Source organism: Anomaloglossus baeobatrachus, chromosome 8, assembly GCF_048569485.1.
Source record: "Anomaloglossus baeobatrachus isolate aAnoBae1 chromosome 8, aAnoBae1.hap1, whole genome shotgun sequence".
NCBI classification, from domain to species: Eukaryota; Metazoa; Chordata; class Amphibia; order Anura; family Aromobatidae; genus Anomaloglossus; species Anomaloglossus baeobatrachus.
The window spans coordinates 46,359,944-46,385,357 of NC_134360.1; the positions used below are offsets into that span (position 1 = coordinate 46,359,944).

Below are 25,414 nucleotides of genomic sequence, written 5' to 3' on the forward strand. Positions count from 1 at the left end.
TTCTACTCCCAGAACTTGGCACATTGCGGACAAAAGGCCAAAGTGGCAGATTTCCCATCAATCAAATTTTGGACCTTTCTTGATCCTTCGGCATCTTTTATATTCTGAAGCTGAGTTAAGAGCGAGGAAATTGTGACAGGACATAAGATGCAGACAAGTAAGTGAATGTAAAGATATGAAGGGTAGAAAGACAGGGGCAGAGACCTAATCTATACTGGAGGGGGGTGCAGGGGCTGAGCTACGGGGAGGGGAGAGGAGACAAATCACGGGTATCTGTACAGCCGGTGTGTTCATGACACCTACTGACAAAATGTGAAATATCAGGCACCAAAAATGCAATATGGATAACACTGAAACCAGACTGCACTGCAAAAATATCTCATCTATCTATCTACCGTATCTATCCATCCATCCATCCATCTATCCATCATCCATTTATCTATCCATCCATCCATCCATTTATCTATCCATCCATCCATACATTTATCTATCCATCATCCATTTATCTATCCATCATCCATTTATCTATCCATCCATCCCTTTATCCAGCCATCCACCCATCCATTTATCTATCCATCTATCTATCATATCTATCTATCTATCCTTCTATCTATCTATCTATCTATCCATCTATCTATCCTTCTATCTATCTATCCCTCTATCTATCCTTCTATCTATCTATCTATCCATCTATCTATCCTTCTATCCCTCTATCTATCCCTCTATCTATCTATCTATCCTTCTATCTATCTATCCCTCTATCTATCCCTCTATCTATCTATCCCTTTATCTATCTATCCCTCTATCTATCTATCCCTCTAACTATCTATCCCTCTAACTATCTATCCCTCTATCTATCTATCCCTCTATCTATCTATCTATCTATCCCTCTATCTATTCATCCCTCTATCCCTCTATCTATCTATCCCTCTATCTATCTATCCCTCTATCTATCTATCCCTCTATCTATCCCTCTATCTATCTATCCCTTTATCTATCTATCCCTTTATCTATCTATCCCTCTAACTATCTATCCCTCTAACTATCTATCCCTCTATCTATCTATCCCTCTATCTATCTATCTATCTATCCCTCTATCTATTCATCCCTCTATCCCTCTATCTATCTATCCCTCTATCTATCTATCCCTCTATCTATCTATCCCTCTATCTATCCCTCTATCTATCTATCCCTTTATCTATCTATCCCTTTATCTATCTATCCCTCTATCTATCTATCCCTCTAACTATCTATCCCTCTAACTATCTATCTATCTATCCCTCTATCTATCTATCCCTCTATCTATCTATCTATCCCTCTATCTATTCATCCCTCTATCCCTCTATCTATCTATCCCTCTATCTATCTATCCCTCTATCTATCTATCCCTCTATCTATCTATCCCTCTATCTATCTATCCCTCTATCTATCTATCCCTCTATCTATCTATCCCTCTATCTATCTATCCCTCTATCTATCTATCTATCCCTCTATCTATCTATCCCTCTATCTATCCCTCTATCTATCTATCCCTCTATCTATCCCTCTATCTATCTATCCCTCTATCTATCTATCCCTCTATCTATCTATCCCTCTATCTATCCCTCTATCTATCTATCTATCCTTCTATCTATCCCGCTACCTATCTATCCCTCTATCTATCTATCTATCCCTCTATCTATTCATCCCTCTATCCCTCTATCTATCTATCCCTCTATCTATCCCTCTATCTATCTATCCCTCTATCTATCTATCCCTCTATCTATCTATCTATCTATCCCTCTATCTATCCCTCTATCTATCCTTCTATCTATCCTTCTATCTATCCTTCTATCTATCCTTCTATCTATCCTTCTATCTATCCTTCTATCTATCCTTCTATCTATCCCGCTACCTATCTATCCCTCTATCTATCCTTCTATCTATCCTTCTATCTATCCTTCTATCTATCCCGCTACCTATCTATCCCTCTACCTATCTATCTATCTATCTATCTATCTAACGATGAATAAGTGCATTAAAATACTTACTACAGATTACTATTTTCTCCAGTTTCCAGCTCTCCGCTGATCTTACGTGACCGGACTTTTCTTTTCCAGCTAAGACAGGGACCATTGTGTCGGGCGAAACTACTTTCTTCACTATAAGCGTATGTAACCTCAGATCGAAGCTCCATAAACTTACATTGGGAAAGTGACTTCTAGTCCACATACAAACCAATGTGTGAGCCGGTTAGACTCATTTCAGGTCACATTGAGCCAAAAGAGCACTGCAACGACGCTGGAAATGGGAGAAGATGACGATTGGTAAGCATTTTAATCCATTTGCAGTTAAAAGAGATTATGAAATAAACATTTTGATGGGACATCTTCTTTAAAGAAGACCTTTCACAGGTTTGAGCAGGTTACACTGGTCACATCACAGAATAGCGGCTGGAGAGCTGATTAAAACACAGTTTTTATTTTTTAGTTTCTCCTATCCGTTGCAGAGATATTGGCTTGTAAAGTTTAGGTTTTAAATAATGTGGTAGTTGAACTGGGCGTGGCCATAGATTTGTCTCTGGGGGCGTGTACTTTTTCCCCTGATGAGGTTGGCCAATCATAAACAGGCAGCATCATGCAGGGGAGATTAGACCACACCCCCATCTCTTCATTGATCTTTGCAGCTACTGTCTAGAGATGCAGCAGAGCTGAGTTATGTATCATTACAATCACGTTCAGATCTCATCTCATGGCAGCCAGTGTGGGGGGAAGGGTGAGAGCTGACAGCACTGTGAGATGAGATTTGGAAATGATCTCTGCAGCTACACAATAGCTGCAGAGATCAGTGGAGGGCGTGTTCTTTTATCCTCTGCCTGACACTGCCTGCTTATGATTGGTCATCCTCATGCAGGAGAAAAAGTACACCTCCAGAAACAAGTCTCTGGTCACGCCCAGTTGAACTATATCAAACTTTACAAGCAAATATCTCTGCAATGGAGAGGAGAAATGAAAAAATAAAAACTGTGTTTTACACACTTCTGTAGCTGCTATTCCATGATATAGTAAGTTTAGCATGCTCTTTAAACATTTATTGTTTATAGTAATAGAGGTGAAACTGTGACAACATTGCAACCATGGGAAAGCCACTTTTGCACACAACATGAGCATTTTTTGCTGAAATTCTTTGTACTGCTGGTGGAGCCATCAACTTTCACTGCTTATCTGTGGCCAATACCTCTCTTTTCAGCCCCTATCAATTGCAGCCTCCCACTAATAACATCAATTAAATGAACAGGACTGTAGCGCCAGCGTCCCTGCACTGTCTCTGAAGGGACGCAAACTCATAACCGCGGCCGGCCCGCACTGCCCTGCCTGGCTTCCCTGCGGTCCCCCACATGTATGTGCTCCACTTCTACCTCCTGGGGCCTGTGCAAGCCGCACAAGTCCTCCGGGAGTGCTCCTAGGGTATGCATGCGCCCTGCTGCCCTTCTTTTAAAGGGCCAGCGTGCTATTTCTTAGAAGTGCCTCTTACCCAGTGCTTCTCAGCGATAGGCTATTTCAGGCACTCTCCCACTAGGACATGTGCCTGAGCAACGTTATTAGTTACGTCAATAAAAATAGAACCCCCGGGCACCACAGCTCTGTGTGCTCAGTTACTTACGGTTCAGAGCTTGGAGCCAGAGCAAAAACAAGCAGCTGTCCCTGATGGTGGTCGGTCAGGTACAAAGGTCAGCACTTAGCGTGGAATGAAGAAATGAAAGACGGTACTTTGGTAGGGATCTTCGGCTTTATTCACTGTAAATTACAGGCAAAGCATGTGGGGAGAGAGTGTGTGCGGGCACGTCAGACAACTGCCATTTCACGTTACTACTGCGCTTCTACGGGTCCTGTTCGGGACCTGTAGAAGTGCAGTAGTAGCGTGAAACGGCTGTTGTCCGACGTGCCCGCACACCCTCTCTCCCCACATGCTTTGCCTGTAATTTACAGTGAATAAAGCCGAAGATCCCTACCAAAGTGCAGTCTTTCATTTCTTCATTACATGCTAAACGTTATTAGTTAAGTTCAGTTCCCTAGCTAGCTAATTGTCAGGTACCCTTGTCCACTGTCTGTGTCCAAGCCAATGTAAGGTCCTGTACCCCTGCCCTGCTGGTACACCGGTACCTGTCCGTCCTATCTGCCTCAGCCGTTCCATTGGTCCCTATCTACACTAGTGACTGTACCTGTTTGCCCTGGCCGTGCTATCTGCCTCAGCCGTCATGGTGGTTCCTGTCTATACTAGTGACTGTAGCAGTCCGTCCTGGCCATGCTATCTGCCTCAGCCGTCTTGGTGGTCCCTATCTACACTAGACACTCTGCCTGTTTGCACCAGAGTCTGTCCTTGTCCTGGGGGTCGGCTGCCACTGGGGGTGGCACCTGGCGGCTGTCTTGCTGCGGGCACTTAGTCAAGTTCCTCCCTCTAAAGGGTGAGCCCGGGTCCCTCCTGTGGTCCAGTGGGTCCTCTTTTGCTCGCTGCTTTATAATCACCGGTGACAAGCGTTACAAGGTCCCCTCTGACATCAGCACACTTCTCTCCTGACATACTCTGTGCTGCTGGGGCCTTCCTGCTTCCACTACGTAGTTTTCAGTCTGTGAGTTTTGACTTGATGCCTTCATGCTGGAAAGATATCCATTACACTATAGTATATACATGGAAGGGAATTCATGATGCTTTGTCTTTTTGGAGTTCTCTACGTTTTCAATTTGGATATTTATAGGACAACCTGTCAGCCCTTTCTACATAATTCATACCCGTCAGGAAAAGATATTTTCAAGGGTCGCTGCTGTCCATGAGCCAAATATATTACCATTCACAATTGCTGCAATTTCCGTCTACTTGACTCAGATTGGCTGCTCTATCAGACATTTATTCCTCCGGAGTGAAGAATCTGAGCAAAAAATTCAATGACGTGTGATACAGACAATGGCGGATTATGGGCAATCCATTAGTTTCCTGAAGGGTGGTCACCCAGCTTTCCTAGACTCCTGACTAACATATCAGCCCATACAGTGATACACTCCGCGCCCATGCATGGCTGCACTTTCTCCTTCCCCTCCATATGTTGCCGCAGTGTTAGTGAATGCCTGTGCTCTGGATTACACCAGTCTTGGTGACACTTGATAAGACAATGTAATTTGCTGGCCCTGTTCCCCAGTGAAGGCTATAGACTGTGTGTCACATATAAACACGTTAGTGTCAAGGTCTCTCCTTCTCTCCATTTAATACGTCCAGAATAGTAAATCACCACAATCGGTGATATGTGAAGCGGACGCCCTGGGTGTCACTCTGTCTCCTTGGTCCATGATAGACCCTGTCAGTGATATATACTTCAATCTTGTAATGTGTCAGAATACAAAGCCGACGTCATGGATGAGCGTATAGTGGCTGGATCTGCGAATAACTCATGGAAAGGGCCTTATGGGATGTAAGGATGGGTTTAAAAGGACAATACACCTGTAAGGTGAGCTGGAGGATAAATTACGTTGGATTACCAAGTTTGCTGACTATGACACCTACCAACCTGCAGATTATTTGTTGTACTACTTGGACCTCAATTGACCCCTGGTATATAACCTCCGGCCCTCACCACCAGTGTATAACCTCCGGCCCCTCACCACTTGCGTATAACCTTCGACCCTCACCACCAGTATATAACCTCCGGCCCTCACCACCAGTGTATAACCTCCGGCCCTCACCACCAGTGTATAACCTCCGGCCCTCACCACCAGTGTATAACCTCCGGCCCTCACCACCAGTGTATAACCTCCGGCCCTCACCACCAGTGTATAACCTCCGGCCCTCACCACCAGTGTATAACCTCCGGCCCTCACCACCAGTGTATAACCTCCGGCCCTCACCACCAGTGTATAACCTCCGGCCCTCACCACCAGTGTATAACCTCCGGCCCTCACCACCAGTGTATAACCTCCGGCCCTCACCACCAGTGTATAACCTCTGGCCCTCACCACCAGTGTATAACCTCCGGCCCTCACCACCAGTGTATAACCTCCGGCCCTCACCACCAGTGTATAACCTCCGACCCTCACCACCAGTATATAACCTCCGGCCCTCACCACCAGTCTATAACCTCCGGCCCTCACCACCAGTGTATAACCTCCGACCCTCACCACCAGTATATAACCTCCGGCCCTCACCACCAGTGTATAACCTCCGGCCCTCACCACCAGTGTATAACCTCCGGCCCTCACCACCAGTGTATAACCTCCGGCCCTCACCACCAGTGTATAACCTCCGACCCTCACCACCAGTATATAACCTCCGGCCCTCACCACCAGTATATAACCTCCGGCCCTCACCACCAGTGTATAACCTCCGGCCCTCAACACCAGTGTATAACCTTCGGCCCTCACCACCAGTCTATAACCTCCGGCCCTCACCACCAGTCTATAACCTCCGGCCCTCACCACCAGTCTATAACCTCCGGCCCTCACCACCAGTCTATAACCTTCGGCCCTCACCACCAGTCTATAACCTCCGGCCCTCACCACCAGTGTATAACCTCCGGCCCTCACCACCAGTGTATAACCTCCGGCCCTCACCACCAGTGTATAACCTCCGGCCCTCACCACCAGTGTATAACCTCCGGCCCTCACCACCAGTGTATAACCTCCGGCCCTCACCACCAGTGTATAACCTCCGGCCCTCACCACCAGTGTATAACCTCCGGCCCTCACCACCAGTGTATAACCTCCGGCCCTCACCACCAGTGTATAACCTCCGGCCCTCACCACCAGTGTATAACCTCCGGCCCTCACCACCAGTATATAACCTCTGGCCCTCACCACCAGTGTATAACCTCCGGCCCTCACCACCAGTGTATAACCTCCGACCCTCACCACCAGTGTATAACCTCCGGCCCTCACCACCAGTGTATAACCTCCGGCCCTCACCACCAGTGTATAACCTCCGGCCCTCACCACCAGTATATAACCTCCGGCCCTCACCACCAGTCTGTAACCTCCGGCCCTCACCACCAGTGTATAACCTCCGGCCCTCACCACCAGTGTATAACCTCCGGCCCTCACCACCAGTGTATAACCTCCGGCCCTCACCACCAGTGTATAACCTCCGACCCTCACCACCAGTGTATAACCTCCGGCCCTCACCACCAGTGTATAACCTCCGGCCCTCACCACCAGTGTATAACCTCCGGCCCTCACCACCAGTGTATAACCTCCGGCCCTCACCACCAGTATATAACCTCCGGCCCTCACCACCACTGTATAACCTCCGGCCCTCACCACCAGTGTATAACCTCCGGCCCTCACCACCAGTGTATAACCTCCGGCCCTCACCACCAGTGTATAACCTCCGGCCCTCACCACCAGTGTATAACCTCCGGCCCTCACCACCAGTGTATAACCTCCGGCCCTCACCACCAGTGTATAACCTCCGGCCCTCACCACCAGTGTATAACCTCCGGCCCTCACCACCAGTGTATAACCTCCGGCCCTCACCACTAGTGTATAACCTCCGGCCCTCACCACCAGTGTATAACCTCCGGCCCTCACCACCAGTGTATAACCTCCGGCCCTCACCACCAGTGTATAACCTCCGGCCCTCACCACCAGTCTATAACCTCCGGCCCTCACCACTAGTGTATAACCTCCGGCCCTCACCACCAGTGTATAACCTCCGGCCCTCACCACCAGTGTATAACCTCCGGCCCTCACCACCAGTGTATAACCTCCGGCCCTCACCACCAGTGTATAACCTCCGGCCCTCACCACCAGTATATAACCTCCGGCCCTCACCACCAGTGTATAACCTCCGGCCCTCACCACCAGTGTATAACCTCCGGCCCTCACCACCAGTGTGTAACCTCCACCTACTCTCCCCCACCAAGGTAACAACTCCGACCATTACATTTCTACCTCTTGAATCTTCCCCCATCATCTGTGAGAGATATTACTGAGAAGTGGAAGGAACCGCAGCAACTCAGCCACAAAGTGGAGACCCCGTAACGTTACAGAGTGGGGGGCCGAGTGCTGAGGAGCAGAGGGCAGAAATTCACCAGCGCTCTGCTGACGCCATAACTGCAGAGTTCAGACCTCCTTTGGAAACATCAGCACAAACACAGCGCTCCCCGGGAGCTTCATGGCCGAGCAGTTGCTGACGTACATCACCAATCACAATACCGAGCGTCAGACGTAAAGCCGCCACCACTGGAATTTGGAAGAAACGTGTACTGTGTAGTTACAAATCACACTGCTCTATCTGGCATCTGATGGTGGAGTCTGGGTTGGGTAAATGTCAGAGAAACGTTACCTACTTTTCTGCTTTCTGCCCGTTAGTTAACAGGAATATGTAGGCAATTTTTTGCTATGTAATCTGAACGTAGCATGATATAGGTTCAGAGAGCCTGATTCCAGCGATGTGTCACTTACTGGACTGCTTGGTGCAGTTTTTATAGAATGCCCATTTTCCCTGCTGAAGATGTAGCAGACCTCAGAATGCTAAGATGTGTATAACCCCGCCACACCCCTGACGATACCCCTATGGGCCTGAGGACCCATACTGTGTATAAGGAAACTATGTGGGGACTCACTATATATACAGAGGCTATCTGGGTGCTCCTACTGTGTATAAGAAAATTATTTAGTGGCTCATGCAGTATATAGGGACTCATATTGTATATAAAGAAGCTATGAGGGGGATCATACTGTATATACCGGGGCTATGTGGGGGGTCATACTGTGTGTAATGAGAGCTTTTACTGTATATAGGGGGACTATGTGTGTGGCTCATACTTTTTATAGGGGGATTGTGTTTGGGTTCATACTGTATGTAAGGGGCTCATATTGTATATAGTGGACTGTGTGGGGGCTCATAATGTATACAGGAGGCTATGTGGGGACTCATTTGTATATAGGAGTCTTTTTCGAGGCTCATACTGTATATAAAGGCTAATACTGTATATAGGGAGCTGTTTGAGGGATAATACTGTATATTGGGCACTTTCTTAGTGCCATACTGCAATTAGGTGGCTATGTGGGGATCATACTGTGTATAAGGATAGTATTTGGGGGCCCATTCTGTTTATAATGGGACTGTGTTGGGGCTCATACTGAATTTAAGGAAGCTATGTGAGTAAAAATTACAGCCAAAAGCTATGTGAGGGCCCAAACTATGTATAAAAAGGCTATGTGTGGGGCTGATGTTGTGTATAGGGGGCCTGTGTGGGCTTATACTGTATATAGGAGGGCTGTGTGGGGGCTTATACTGTATATAGGGAGACTGTGTGGGGGCTCATACTGTATAATGAGGTGCTCATACTGTACATAGGGTGGCTGTGTGGGGCTGATGCTTCTATATAGGGGGCCTGTGTGGGCTTATACTGTATATAGGAGGGCTGTGTGGGGGCTCATACTGTATATAGGGAGACTGTGTGGGGGCTCATTCTTTATAATGAGGCGCTCATACTGTACATAAGGTGGCTGTGTGGGGCTGATGCTGTGTATAGGGGCCTGTGTGGGCTCATACTGTATATAGGGGGCCTGTGTGGGGGCTCATACTGTATGTAGGAGGATGTCAGCAGAGCAAATTCTGCTCAATATTAAGTGATACAATTAGTATCAATATAAAATAATAATATAATATGGCAATATTAATTTCAGCTTATTGGTTTGGCCTTCCACCACAGTCATGGTCTCTCATGTGGCCCATGGGAAAATTAATTGCCCTCTTCTGTTGTATGGCACACAGTGAAAAAACCTTCCAAGTTTGCACACAATAACTATAGGGTGTGATTAGATTCCTAGAAAGTGTGACTAATTACGGGCGATTCAGTGACTGCAATAAAATCCTTACACGGCACTAAGAGGACCCTGGTATAAATGTTACACGGTGTAATCGCGAGTAAACCCCGGGGTTATACTGGCCATCCCGTTATATAGAACTCCTGCCTTCATTACTGACACAAATTACCAAGGTATTTACTGATTCATCAGTGGCTTCTGGCTCTCTTACTCTATGGTCTCACCAGGCAGAATTTTTATACAAAATATCTGCAACTGAGAATCTCTTCCATTTACAGTATATGGATGGGGATGAAGCCAAATCAAATGAATCGGACAGTCGCTGAAATTTCTGCCACATCTCTGAATAAACCTTTGCAAAACAGGTCGTGAATGAAGGCTAGCGAAGCCTTCATCTATTGCACCTTACAAAACCGCACCAGCCTTCATCCACTGCACCTTACGAAACCGCACCAGCCTTCATCCGCTGCACCTTACTAAGCCACACCAACCTTCATCCACTGTACCTTACTAAGCCACACCAGCCTTCATCCACTGCACCTTACTAAGCCACACCAGCCTTCATCCACTGCACCTTAGTAAGCCACACCAGCCTTCATCCACTGCACCTTACTAAGCCACACCAGCCTTCATCCACTGCACCTTACTAAACCATACCAGCCTTCATCCACTGCACCTTACTAAACCGCACCAGCCTTCATCCACTGCACCTTACTAAACCGCACCAGCCTTCATCCACTGTACCTTACTAAACCACACCAGCCTTCATCCACTGCACCTTACTAAACCACACCAGCCTTCATCCACTGCACCTTACTAAATCGCACCAGCCTTCATCCACTGCACCTTACGAAACCGCACCAGCCTTCATCCACAGCACCTTACTAAACCACACCAGCCTTCACCGACTGCACCTTACTAAACCACACTAGCCTTCACCTACTGCACCTTACTAAACCACACCAGCCTTAATCCACTTCACCTTACTAAACCGCACCAGCCTTCATTCACTGCACAGTACTAAACCGCACCACACCAGCTGGATGAAGGCTGGTGTGGTTTAGTAAGGTGCAATAGATTAAGGCTGGTGCGGTTTAGTAAGGGGCAGTGGATGAAGGCTGGTGTAGTTTAGTAAGGTGCAGTGGATGAAGGCTGGTGCGGTTTAGTAAGGCGCAGTGGATGAAGGCTGGTGTGGTTTAGTAAGGTGCAGTGAATGAAGCCTGGCGCAGTTTAGTAAGGTGCAGTGGATGAAGGCTGGTGTGGTTTAGTAAGGTGCAGTGGATGAAGGCTGGTGTGGTTTAGTAAGGTGCAGTGGATGAAGGCTGGTGTGGTTTAGTAAGGCGCAGTGGATGAAGGCTGGTGCGGTTTAGTAAGGTGCAGTGGATGAAGGCTGGTGCGGTTTAGTAAGGCGCAGTGGATGAAGGCTGGTGTGGTTTAGTAAGGTGCAGTGAATGAAGGCTGGTGCGGTTTAGTAAGGCGCAGTGGATGAAGGCTGGTGTGGTTTAGTAAGGTGCAGTGAATGAAGCCTGGCGAGTTTAGTAAGGTGCAGTGGATGAAGGCTGGTGTGGTTTAGTAAGGTGCAGTGGATGAAGGCTGGTGTGGTTTAGTAAGGTGCACCAGTGTCAGGACTGGGTGCTATGTTGGCAAATTTAGAGCATTTTTCAAACGATGCACAATTCCTTAGTACATGAGGCTTCTCAGCTCTTCTAAAGTTTTATATTTTATGGAACAATGTATCACAAGTATAAAACCGTACACAGACACTTATAAAATGTTCGGCCTGACCTTTGTTTTTCACTCAGACAACATGTACCCATTATAGTATGCTATGAGATGGTTCACCAGTTCATTTTTTTTGTAACTGACCACACACAAAAAAGACATGCCTGATTTTAGGGATTAAAATAGTCAATTTAAGTCAATGGATCTGTGAAAAAAAAAAACAAAAAAGCAAAACAAAAAACAGCAGCACACGGACACCATCCATGCTGCATAATAATACACTTTTTTTTACTGTTTAATCTGATGGAGAAACTTGGAAACTTTTGTTTTTTTCATAAAAGGAAAATGGATGCTGCGCAACTGACAGACAAAACATGGATAAAAATCAGGGAAAAAAAACATAAAAAATACAATGTATCACAGAAATAAGATATTATGATGTATCACATGGGATGATATGATGTATGACAGATTTGAGATATTACAATCTATCACATATGAGATATTACAACGTATAACACACGATATATCACATATATGAGATAATAAAATATATCACATGGAAGAGATATTATGATGATCACTGATATGAGATATTGTGATGTATCACATGTGAGATATTACGATGTATCAAGTATGAGATACTACGATATATCACAGGTATAGATATTACGATATATCACATGTGAGATATTGCGATGTATCACGGCTATGAAATATTACAATGTATCACAAGTATGAGATATTACAATCTATAACCATATATTGTGATGTATTACATATATGAAATATCATAATATATAACAGGTCTGAGATATTACAATGTATCAGATGTGAGATATTACAATGTATCACCGTATATTGTGATATATTGTGATGTATCACATATATGAGATGTTACGATGTATCAGGTATGAGATGTTACGATGTATCACGTGTGACATATTACAATGTATCACCGTATATTGTGATATATTGCGATGTATCACATATGAGATATTACAATGTATCAGGTCTGAGATATTACAATCTATCACAGGTCTGATATATTATGATGTATCACCGTACATTGCGATGTATCAATGTATCACATATATGAGATATTGTGATGTATCAGGTATGAGATATTACAATCTATCACAGGTCTGAGATATTAAAATGTATCACTGTATATTGCGATGTATCACATATATGAGATATTACGATATATCACATAGATGAGATATTACGATGTATCACCATATATTGCGACGTATAAAATATATGAGATATTGCGGTGTATCACATATATGAGATATTACGATATATCACATATATGAGTTATTACAATGTATCACCGTATATTGCGATGTATCACATATATGAGATATTGCGGTGTATCACATAGATGAGATACTACGATATATCACCGTCCAGGGTGCCACACTTGCGTGCTTTCCCGCTCATTCTCCGCAGGGTAGTGACTGATTTCCTCCTCGCCCTCAGGCCACTATTTTGTGCCTATTATTTATACAGGTCAATCGACTGACAATTTAACCCAAACAGTGGCGCTTATGAGGTCACCCCAGGTCATCGCTCCCTGCGTTCAGCGCCTACGAGGCATCTAATTGACTGCCCCACATATATTTCTATCTGCTGCATATTCAACTTCTGCCCATTCATTATTAATGACATACAAATGCACTATCATTACCGCCAATATGAAAACCAGGTCCAGCACATAAAGGGTTAATGCACGACATCCCTCATCTCCCCACTGGCTTGTATAGGCCTTCCTTCTTTTTTTTTTCTTAGCAGTGACATAGTTAAACAGTACGCACACCTGAGAATACGGCACAAGGAAGACCCTCACCATCCCAACCATTGTCTTACCATCATCCTGCATCCTCTGCAAACAGAGAGTAAGGCTCCTTCTCCAGCCGGGCATGCTGGCACATGTGAGGGATACGGGCAGCCTGTCCAGCGTCTCCGAGACACAGGGGAGAGTATTTGCAGAAGAGGTGTCTTATTGTATGGCTTAACATTGGGCTGCAGTGTGCCCCATTAATGCACGGGTTGGCATGAGCAATGCACAGTGTGGTCCTGTCTTATCTTCCTCTTTCTATGAAGTACAGTCTCGCGCTCATCACCAGTTTTCCTTTGTGCTGGGTCCCCTGTCACTGGGTGTAGTGAGGCTCCATGGCAGCAGATCCTAGCTTTGCATTAGCAATACTGGCATCATCAGAAATGACCAATGCATGTATGCACAGCTGACTGTCAGAGCTTCTCGCTGGACCCCTGGGCTCGGCTAGCATCCTCCCCCTGCCATCCTCAATAGCCACCTGAATAACGCATCCCAGACAGTGAGGATTGTACTATATGGGCAGCCATCTGAGGGGAGTCTGACAGGAGCAGCTGAGGAATGCCCTCTGGCACCTCCCGGGGCTACGTAATCAGATCTAGCAGGAGGGCTACTAAACCTCGCTTCATGTTAACCTATAGTAAAAACTGATCTGGGGGCATAGACGTGGCCACCTCTAATAAAAGGAGGGGGCTCCATGCCCCCTGTAGTACAATAGTACAGGCCGATTCCCAGGAACAGATAGGTTCTCTGTCTATTATGTGAACAGTCAGGGGCGGATAATCCGAGTAATCATAGTATATGACGTGGCACGGTGATACCTGATGCAGGAATGTCATATGTGTCCTATTAAATGTGGTGTAGGGTAATGGCTGGACGGCAGAGCTGACACTCTAAGGGCATGTTCGTAGGTAACGAATGAGTGGGAAAAACAAAATAAGACATTTAACGGAAATTTAAGACAACGGAAACTCAACGATTTTCAATTTGGTTTTGCAAGAAGAAAAAACGCACCGTATTACAGTAGCGGCAAAATGGATGCGATTTTAATACTGTAAATCCTATATACAGTCATGGCTGAAGTGTTGGCACCCTTGAAATTGTTCCAAAAAATGAAGAATTTCTCCTGGAAAATTATTGCAAATTACACGTTTTGTTATACACATGTTTATTTTTTTGTGTGTATTGAAACAACACAAAAATGACCCATGAGGCAAATTGGGCAGAATTTCACACAAAACCCCCAAAATGGGCCGGACAAAATTGTGCACACCTTTTCAAAATTGTGGGTAACAACTTTGTTTCAAGCATGTGATGTTTGTTCAAAGTCATCTGTGACAAGTAACAGGTGTGGGCAATATGAAAATCACATCTGAAACCAGATAAAAAGGGGAGAAGTTGACTCAATCTTTGCACAGTGTGTGTTTGTGCCACAGTAAGCATGGAGAACAGAAAGAGAAGGATGTGAGAAACTTGTTGACAAATATCAACAATCTTGAGGTTACAAGTCCATCTCCAGAGATATTGAAGTTCCTTTGTCCACAGTGCGCAACGTAATAAAGACGTTTACAACTCATGGAACTGTAGCTAATCTCCCTGGACAAGGACAGCAGAGAAAACGTGTTCAAAGACTGCAATGCAGGATAGTCCCGATGGTGGATAAGCCGCCCCAATCAACTTCCAAAGAAATGCAAGCTGTCCTGCAGACTCAGGGTGCATCAGTGTCAGCATAAACTAACTAATAGGAATAACGTTTGGAACACCATTCTAAGTCCGAACTATCTCCCCATAGCATAAACTAACTGTCCACATCTGAATGAAATGTAACTCTACGGAGGAGACCCAGGAGCACCCCACTGCTGACACAGACATAAAAAGCTAGACAGCAGTTTCTCAAAATCTATGCGAGTAAGCCAAAACCCTTTTGGGAAACAGTCTTGTGGACAGATGAGACCAAGATAGAACTTTTTGGTAAAAAACATCATTCTACTGTTTACTGAATATGGAATGAGGTCTACAAAGAAAAGAACACAGTACCTACTGTCAAATATGGTGGAGGTACAGAGATGTTTTGGGCTTGTTTTGCTGACTCTGGCACTGGAGGTCTTTACTATATGCAAGGCATCATGAAATCTGAAGATTACTAAAGGATTATTGGTCACAATGTAGTGTCCAGTATCAGAAAGCTGGGTTTGCATCCTAGGTCAGGAGTCTTCCAGCAGGTCAATGACCCGAAACAAACTTCAAGAAGCCCCCAGAAATGGATGGAAACCCCAATTTTTGTTTTTGTAACAATTCAAGGGTGCCAATACCTTTTGACTGTACATAAGAAAAAAAAAAGCAGCATGTCAGTTTCTAGGGAACCTGTCACCAGGTGAAAAGTGGGCAGTCAAAGCTAGTGAAGGTATTTGCACCAAATTGTTATTATTATTAAGCTTCAAAGGCTTGGGTTTCATTGAATAATGGCATTGCTGTTCCACTGAGTTTTCAATTTTTTTTTTAATTTTTTATTTGTCCGCCATATGGTTCCAGAGATATGGGCTTTTTTTATGTATACAGTGAGTCTAAACGTGTATTAAAAAATAAATCACATCCAATATACCCTATGGATACCCTGGAGTGTAGGCCGAGAGGTAAGCAGTGATATAATGTGACTGGAGCCCAAAGTAAGAGGAATGCGATGAGTTGTAGAAACAAGCAGGGCATGGAGGGCATTGATAACTCTTTATATAACTGATCTGCAGAGCTGACAATCTACCTTGTTGTTTTGCCAAGTATTTAAAGGGGTTGGATACGGCTTTAAAGAAGGCGATTAATTTTATTATAATGATTCAATGATTACAGAAAATAGGAAACAGTGTGATATTGCACACACTTTTGCATAATTTAAATCACAAAGGTAAAGTACTTACATTGCACACTACATAGAAAAAAACTTCACCAGGAGTAACACACATTATCTGTCCAGGAACATCAGCTGTGAGACGCAAAACAGCGAAGACAGAGAAATTCCTGGGATCCACACTGTGGTGTCATGGCCTTCCCCTTTTAGTCCACAGGTTAACAGGCCACTGACTTTCCTGAAGTCATCACCACTTTATATCTCTTTTAAAAACAAATTCTTGTGTAACCAAGTGTTACACAAACTCTAACAGGTTCTATTTGTCCAATATAGTATCCCTCTTCTGAGTGGCCAACTCTTTAGATGTCAATCTACATCGGACAAATACGTCACCTAATGAGAAATGCCAAAGGCTCCTGGAATCAGATGTTTTACCATATTATAAACATGGCCAACTCTTTAGATGTCAATCTACATCGGACAAATACGTCACCTAATGAGAAATGCCAAAGGCTCCTGATACCAGATGTTTTACCATATTATAAACATGGTAAACTCTTTAGATGTCAATGTACATCTGACAAATACGTCACCTAATGAGAAATGCCAAAGGCTCCTGATACCAGATGTTTTACCATATTATAAACATGTACATTCTCACTAAACATTGATAAAAGAGCTATGTGGTACTCAGTGATACTATAAACATGTACTTTCTCACTAAGCATTGATAAAAGATCAATAGTATGAATCAGCTCACCGTGGAAAAGGCTCAGTCTTGATTTCGTCCTGGAGCACGGACAGGCACTGCCACAGCCCAAAATAATGCAAAAGATAAATTATGATTAAGGGTGAGTGCTTTCACCTGAAACGCGTTGTGCTGGTCATGTCATTCTTTGTGTCTGCATGATAAAATAAAGACGTGATTTTTTTGCCTGAAGAGCTGGACATCCTCATCTTTTGCATTGATAAAAGAGCTATGACTGCTTGTTTTTCTTGGAAAATTACAGAAGAACAAGCTGATATAAACTAAACTGTTACTGTCTAATATCTTAAAGGGTTCCTTAAAGACAGACTACCAATATGGATTCCTGATGGCCACTAACATCCTAGCACTACACTCGTGCATATAGAAAAGCTCTAGAATTGGGTATACAATGTATCCTACAAACCCAGTTTCTGGTGAAGAATACCTCTATACTAAAGGATGCATTGGAGACACCTGAATGGAGAGAAGAAGCCCCACAGGTTTCTATTGGTGCCATACAATGTAGATCTCCGCATGAGCCCTTTAAATAGCACAGGAATATTTGCCTGATGGTGATGTAGAGGACACATGGCATCACTACGGCAAATACATGACCCGATGTGATGTTTATACATCAATAGATGGCGGCCGCCCCTTTTATTTCAGATTTCCTCTCATTAAAATAGAGATGAGAAATCTGTCAGCGATGCAAATCAGGGAGTGGATCTCATTAGCCCGTGTGCTCGGGTCATAAATCGACACAATTAATTTGCATATTGCGCAGAACATGCCAAGGAAAAGGGCTACAAAATGTGAACTGTGCACAATAAAGTGGAATGTAGGAAATATTAGGATTTTTGAAATTCGACTCTGGAAATTAAAAATAAAAAAATAATCCAGAACTAATAAAAAAAACCATGATGCATTCAAAAATAGAGAAAGTGTGATAGTGCCAGGCCGAGAGCGAGGCTTACACATGTCTCCTGATTCAGCATGTGTGGCTGTGCCAGCCCTGAGCTGCTATTACTAGATCTGGGGGCTGCTCCAAGTCGTGGGGGAGTACACGCCGAGGATCAGAAATATCACTGATGGAGAAGCGCCGTCTGGAGCCGTCACAGATGCAGCGCCTCATTGATGTGTAGTGATTCTTAAAGTGGTATGAACATATCAGATGGCATATCACTAGGCTGTGATCAATGGGGGCCTTCCCTCTGGGATCAGCAGTGCAGGCTTAGGGCTGCACACTGGCTCATGTTTTCCATGCACTGTAGCGACCTGGCCAGATTTTTTAAGGAGGCCATGCTGTAATTCCCCAGCACAACTGGATGGCCTAAGGGCGTCACTGTTCAGGGAAAACAGTAAAGGGTATGCAGCTCTCCGAAAAAACATCACCAACAGATCTGCCACCATTCCTGTGTACCACTGCCCGGGTCCCCCAATGGTCTGCTTGCTTCCTCGGGGGTCACCACATGTAGTTATAAGTTGGTCACTAAACAATTGTGTCCTCTATATAACAATTGAGAAGAAATATTTTATAGGACACTCTTATGCCGTTCCTCTGTGATTCCTCCTTGAAATGTATGAATAAACGGCAACTGGGTGTTAACTGTTAGGGGTGTTTCCCTACACTATCCAATCAGACCGGACAGTGGGGTGTCTCCCTACACCATCCAATCAGAGCTGACAGTGGGGTGTGTCCCTACACTATCCAATCAGACCGGACAGTGGGGTGTGTCCCTACACTATCCAATCAGAGCAGACAGTGGGGTGTGTCCCTACACTATCCAATCAGAGCAGACAGTGGAGTGTGTCCCTACATTATCCAATCAGAGCAGACAGTGGAGTGTGTCCCTACATTATCCAATCAGAGCAGTTAGTGGGGTGTGTCCCTACACTATCCAATCAGAGCAGACAGTGGAGTGTGTCCCTACATTATCCAATCAGAGCAGTTAGTGGGGTGTGTCCCTACACTAGCCAATCAGAGCAGACAGTGGAGTGTGTCCCTACATTATCCAATCAGAGCAGACAGTGGAGTGTGTCCCTACATTATCCAATCAGAGCAGTTAGTAGGGTGTGTCCCTACACTATCCAATCAGAGCAGACAGTGGGGTGTGTCCCTACACTATCCAATCAGAGCAGACAGTGGAGTGTGTCCCTACATTATCCAATCAGAGCAGACAGTGGAGTGTGTCCCTACATTATCCAATCAGAGCAGACAGTGGAGTGTGTCCCTACATTATCCAATCAGAGCAGTTAGTAGGGTGTGTCCCTACACTATCCAATCAGAGCAGACAGTGGGGTGTGTCCCTACACTATCCAATCAGAGCAGACAGTGGAGTGTGTCCCTACATTATCCAATCAGAGCAGACAGTGGAGTGTGTCCCTACACTATCCAATCAGAGCAGTTAGTGGGGTGTGTCCCTACACTATCCAATCAGAGCAGACAGTGGGGTGTGTCCCTACACTATCCAATCAGATCAGACAGTCGGGTGTGACCCTACACTATCCAATCAGAGCTAACAGGGGTGTGTGTCCCTACACTATCCAATCAGAGCGGACAGTGGGGTGTGTCCCTACACTATCCAATCAGAGCTAACAGGGGTGTGTGTCCCTACACTATCCAATCAGAACTGACAGTGGGGTTTGTCCCTAAACTAGACAATCAGAGCAAACAATAGGGTGTGTCCCTACACTATCCAATCAAAGCAGACAGTGGGGTGTGTCCCTACATTATCCAATCAAAGCAGACAGTGGGGTGTGTCCCTACACTATCCAATCAGAGCGGACAGTGCTGACATCCTGTTGTCAATTTATTCATACATTTCCAGTAGGAGTAACAGAGGACAGACATAAAAGGAAAGGTGAAGGATCCTCTTCAGTGTGGATTTATCCTTCTACATATCTTCAGTAATATTACTTAGTGGGCCAGGTATATTGGGCACTGTGCTGTGACCCATTGGTGCCCCCCTCCTGTCGTGTCTGTTGAGCTGGCCTGGCTGATGGTTTATATTTAGGAGAAAGTGCCACCAGGCTGGCGAGCCCTGCCCCGCACTCACATTAGCAGGCCTGGCCGTAATTAGTATGCAATTAGCATGTCAGACACTATAACGGGCAGATGCCGCGCAGTACCAGAGAATGCCTTTCTCAGAAACAATCCCGGTAATTAAATAACCGTTCTGTGCAAATCACTTTAGACACATTTATTAATTAATCCCACCAAAATAACAGATGTTGGCACCTTGTATACTTGTATACTTTGCAGAGCTGATGCGCCAAATGTATTACTGACTTTTTAGTGACATGTAGTGACAAGATTGCCCCACCAAAGATGTATAAAATGAAGAAGTGATGATAACGGGTAGGAGGGACAGTTTCAGATAAAAGTGTTATGGTCGCATGTTTGTGCCTGCGTTATGAATGCAAGTCCTGGCGGATTCAGTTCAGCTCCTTAGAACCGTCGGTGGCCCGGGACTTGGATTATTAGTGTCAAAATGCACCCATAATAAGCTCATCTGAAGGTTTTAAAGGTTTTCTACCAAGATTATGTTGGGGGAAACCTCCAGGGGGTCTCTCTCAGGGTCTTGGAGGAGGATTCCAGATCAGAACTGCGCAAATGTATTTGAATCAGGTGAAATGACCACACATAGACGTATCTCTATACGGGAGAAGCACAGTGCTCTTCTAACCCTTGTATTCAAAGCATAACATTCTTATACAGTTTTTCTGCATTGTGTCTTATCCAACCAATTAGCTTGGGTCTAGCTCGTTCCCTTATTTGAGCAACATTACATAGTAAAGCATTTCAGGTGTGTCTAGGCATAGACTAGAGTCTATAGATAGAACAATGTCAGTTACTTATTTGAAACTACAGATGGGTATCTCTTCTATTCATGAAAGTCAATTGCTCATTCATGAAACTACAAATGGGTATCTCTTCCATTTAAGAATGTTAGTTACTTATTCATGAACTAAAACTTATTCTACATAGCCCTAAGCATAATTTGTTTCAGTTATACATTCCGTTAATATTTCAATTAGCTATATGTGGAGAAGCAATACATAAAGCTTTTAAAGGACATATCTTATTATAATACACTGGACAAACGATTCATAGCCTAGGCCTTTACAATTGGAAATTAACCACTATCTATAGGATTGGGGATAATATTCTGGTTGTTGGGGGTCGAACCACTGGGACCCTCACTGAGCCGAGCGTAGGGAAGATCTGAACGGAGCCAAGGAGCACATGCTCTACCTCCACTCTATTCAGACAGGGCACTTTATTGTCCCGTTCTCTGGATCTAAGGAGGCCTCAATGGTCGGACCCCCAGCGTTCAGTATATCATCCCCCATATTAGTAATAGGTGATAAATTCTATTCCTGATAGAAATCCTTTAAAGGGAACCAACCAGCAGGATTTTCATATATAAAGTAAAGCCAGGGCTATACTGGAGCTAGGATGCTGAGTGTAAGAATAGCTTTTGTTCTGAGTTTGGATGTTTTATTTCAGAAATATGTGCAAGTAAAGTTCCAGAAATGCACTGCTATTTGATTGACAGGTGCAACAGGAAGGGAATATGTGGGTCGGGTCTTGCTATCTATTCTTGCCATTGTGTCCTGCCTGGCCGTCCTCCCCCTGTGGCTGTCATAGATGTTAATTCCGGCACAGGCTGACAAGGGCGGGAATAGATAACTAGACCTGACCCACATATTACTTCCTGTTGCACCTGTCAATCAAATAGCAGTACATGTCAGAACAAAAGGTATGCTTATATTCAGCATCCTAGCGCCAGTATAGCACTGGCTTTACTTTATATATGAAAATCCTGCTGGTTGGTTCCCTTAACACACTGTTATAGTGAGAAGGAGCTTCTTAGAGCCCTATTCTGGGGATCGGTGGAGGTTCCAGTGGTCGGACGCCCAGTATTGGGGATAATTTGTCCACCCATATCCTGTCCACCGCCATTAACTTGAGAATGGCGGCAGCTACAGGCATAGAAGTGGTGTCTAGGTATAGTAAAGTAGCCATGCGCTACGCAATGAAACCACCTATTGCGCCACCTGGTGGAAAACAACGGAGTTAGCATTTTTATCTCGAAAACGGAACGAGATAGAGAAAAAAAGTGAATTACAAAGTTGTAGGGCATCATTAATTCAATACGAATCGCCACCTTGCATACAGAAATACTATGATTAGAACGTGTTAAACTCACAAGGCTGCGGACGTGAAGCGATACCTCATGGAGACCTTCCTACAAGTCATTGGGTATGGTGGCTGTGTGGAGTGGCCTCCACGCTCACCTGACCTGACCCCACTGGACTTCTTTCTGTGAGGTCACATCAAACAGCAGGTGTATGAGACCCCTCCACCAACATTGCAGTACATACGACGACGTATCACAGATGCTTGTGCAAACGTGTCACCTACCATATTGCACAATGTGCAGCAAGATACAGTATGCTGTGCAGAGGCCAGATGTGCATTGCAGCTGACGGGGGACACTTTGAGCATCGAAGTTAAATGAGCGCCATATGCGTGACCACCATTCAATGTTTTGGGGGGGGGGGGCATGGGTTTTATATCATTGCATTTCTGTATGCAAGGTGTCGATTCGTATTGAATTGATGATGCCCTACAATTTTGTAATTCACTTTTTTCCTCTATCTCATTCCGTTTTTGAGATAAAAATGCTAACTCCATTGTTTTCCACCAGGTGGCGCTATAGGTGGTTTCATTACGTAGCGCATGGCTACTTTACTATACCTAGACACTACTTCTATGCCTATAGTTGTCACCGTTCTCAAGTTAATGGCGGTGGACAGGATATGGGTGGATACACTGTACATGTAACCACTTCTTGCCTCCTATTCTACTGTTTGGTGGTTATCTAGAAGAGGAGGCAGAGGGAGTGGTGTAACACATAAACACAGGATGAGACTACACATAGCTTGTTTGTTGCCTGTTACCATGGAAACACATAGATCTGCATTAGGATCTGTATATTCAAAACAGTAGGAACTTGAGAATGTTTGTAAAGTTGAACAAAAAGAAAATACTGTGTGTTTTTACGTCATTAAACCCTGGCAAACAGCTACTACTGCCTGGGAAAACTGCCATCAGCTACTTATATCCCCTTCAGCGGCGGCTACAAGGCAAATGCTACAGAAATAAATGGCTTTTTATATAACAGTCATCCAAGTGTGCCATAACGAGAGGCCCGATTTACCGAGGGAACTTGGAGCCGAGGACCCTCTCTCTGCTGATAACGGATGGAGATGGAGACGGGGAGGAATAGATATAGGTCAGCTCAAGGCATTGGTGACCATAATGACAATCCTTCGTCTTATCCCCAGCTTCTTCTGTAGCTTATTTCTTCTATGCTGCCCTTTAAGGGTTTTCTTCTGGTAGCAGAAGATCACTTAGCACAGGAGTATCATCTTCCCCTGCACAATCAGCAAATACTCCATCCGAGGAACCGACTTTTCCACTTTGAGGCCACGTGTGATGATTGCTTGTTTGATGCAAGGTTTAACCTCGTCTATATGGTGTGCCTAACACACAAGAGGACGACTTACGAACCTGCAAATACCATTGAATTTTTGGATTTGGGGGTCCACACTAAGGTGCCAGTTGCTGCTTGATAAAAGCTTGCAGTCTCCAAGGGCAGAACAGTAATAAGAGGTGCAGCAGCAATCGTATCAGCATGCGATGACACGGAGCCTAATGACTAAAGCTGTCTCGTTACCATTGTTGCACAGAAAAGACATGTCCTCGACTCGCTAAGAGCTCCCCTGAGGGGGTCGGCAACGGCTGTGACATTGTGGCTGAGGGCAGTGACACTCCATCGGTGGGACGCACGTGCTGCCTCTGCTCATCCTTCTGCTGCGCTTACACCCTACAGCCCTGCAGACCCTGGCAAAATGCATCCATCATTAACCCTCCACATTATCCAGCGTGGCCCTATTCTCCGGTTCATGGCTAGCAACAAAGGCGGCGAGGCTGCTGGATTTTACACTTATTCTTTTTTTTTCCCCCAAAAGCAGAGTATAAATCTTGAGCTACAATGAGTTTTTTTGTATATGCGGTTAACCTCTTAATAATTCAGCCATTTTTCATTGTTTGCACTTTCGTTTTTTTCTCCCTTTTTTCCAAGAATCATAGGGGCTTAATCAGCAAAGCGATTACTCCACAAAAATTGCAAAATGTTTGCACAAGCCTGAATTGAGCAAACATTTGGGAACTTTTGTGGTTTTTCAATATCAGACTGGTGGTGGTCTGACACCTGCACTCCCACCAATCAGCAGGGGTCAGATGTAAAAAGTGCACAGAACAGCATAGTGCCTAATTCCATTAAGTGGCTGGTTTCAGGCACTATAGATCAGCGCCTGTTGAATAAGCTGCAGTACCTGGGAGTGGCCACTATACAGTGTGTGGCACTGTGGTGTCCCGCTTTGTACACAGATCGGTGGGGATCCCTGGTGTCCGACTCCCACCAATCTGGTGTTGATGAACATGGTCTCTATATTCAGGATGTCCCAATATAGATAAACAGTGCGCCTATCCCCACTGTTAGATCGGTGGGGGACCCCACAGACTGCAAGAACAGGGAACACGTCTCTGCAAAACTGCAGCCAGGGGGAATTGAATGGAGCAGCAGCTCAGGCACATACTGTATGTACACCACCAGGCTGCAGTTTTGCTGGCAGGGGACCACCACAGGAAAACATAGGACACAAGCCCCTGCCCCCCCCGCTCTAGTCATGGGATTCTCACCAATGTACCAGTTACATTGGTGAGAACACTTATTGTATTTTTTTTATTGTATTTTGGACACTTGCAAGCTTGGCACTGAGAACACACACATGCTCGGCACTGAGGACACATGCACACTCGGCACTGAGGACACATGCACACTCGGCACTGAGGACACATGCACACTCGGCACTGAGAACACACATATGCTCGGTATTGAGGACACATGCACGCTCTGCATTGTGGACACATTGACGCTTGGCACTGAGGACACATGCACGCTCGGCATTAAGGACACATGCACGCTCGGCATTAAGGACACATTCACGCCTGGCACTAAGGACACATGCACGCTCTGAATTGTAGACACATGCACACTAGGTACTGAGGACACATGCATGCTCAGCACGAGGACACATGAATGATTGTAGTGAGGACTGCACACGGATGACAAGTGAGAACAAAAATTGTACTAGTTTTCTGGATGAAAATCATACTGATTTTTTTATACCTGTTATGGTGGATATTGAGATAGCTGAGGACAGGGGTTCCTAGACTGGCCCTAAGGTTAGGGGGTTCCTAGTTATCCCTTATCTCAGAGTTACTTCTGATGGTGAGGATGTCTGAGCCGCCTTCCTGACCCTGCTCCTGACCAGCCCTGATCTTATTACCCCCACCCCCGGGCAGGGTCTGGACAGGAGTGTGATTAAAC

At 45.0% G+C, this 25,414-nt stretch overlaps 1 protein-coding gene across 2 annotated transcripts in view; it reads right to left on the reverse strand.

Moving 5' to 3' along the window:
• Positions 1–25,414, reverse strand: part of GRIP2 (glutamate receptor interacting protein 2) — a 412,653-nt gene that overhangs the window by 365,301 nt on the left and 21,938 nt on the right. The window contains exon 1 of one of the 2 annotated variants that reach the window (XM_075321559.1): positions 13,392–13,861. The exons of the other annotated variant lie outside the window; for it this stretch is intronic. Within the exon in view, the coding sequence (XP_075177674.1) occupies positions 13,392–13,446 (55 nt within the window). The 5' untranslated portion in view covers positions 13,447–13,861. Of the gene's footprint in view, positions 1–13,391; positions 13,862–25,414 lie in introns of those variants that run through there. 2 annotated transcript variants of the gene reach the window in all.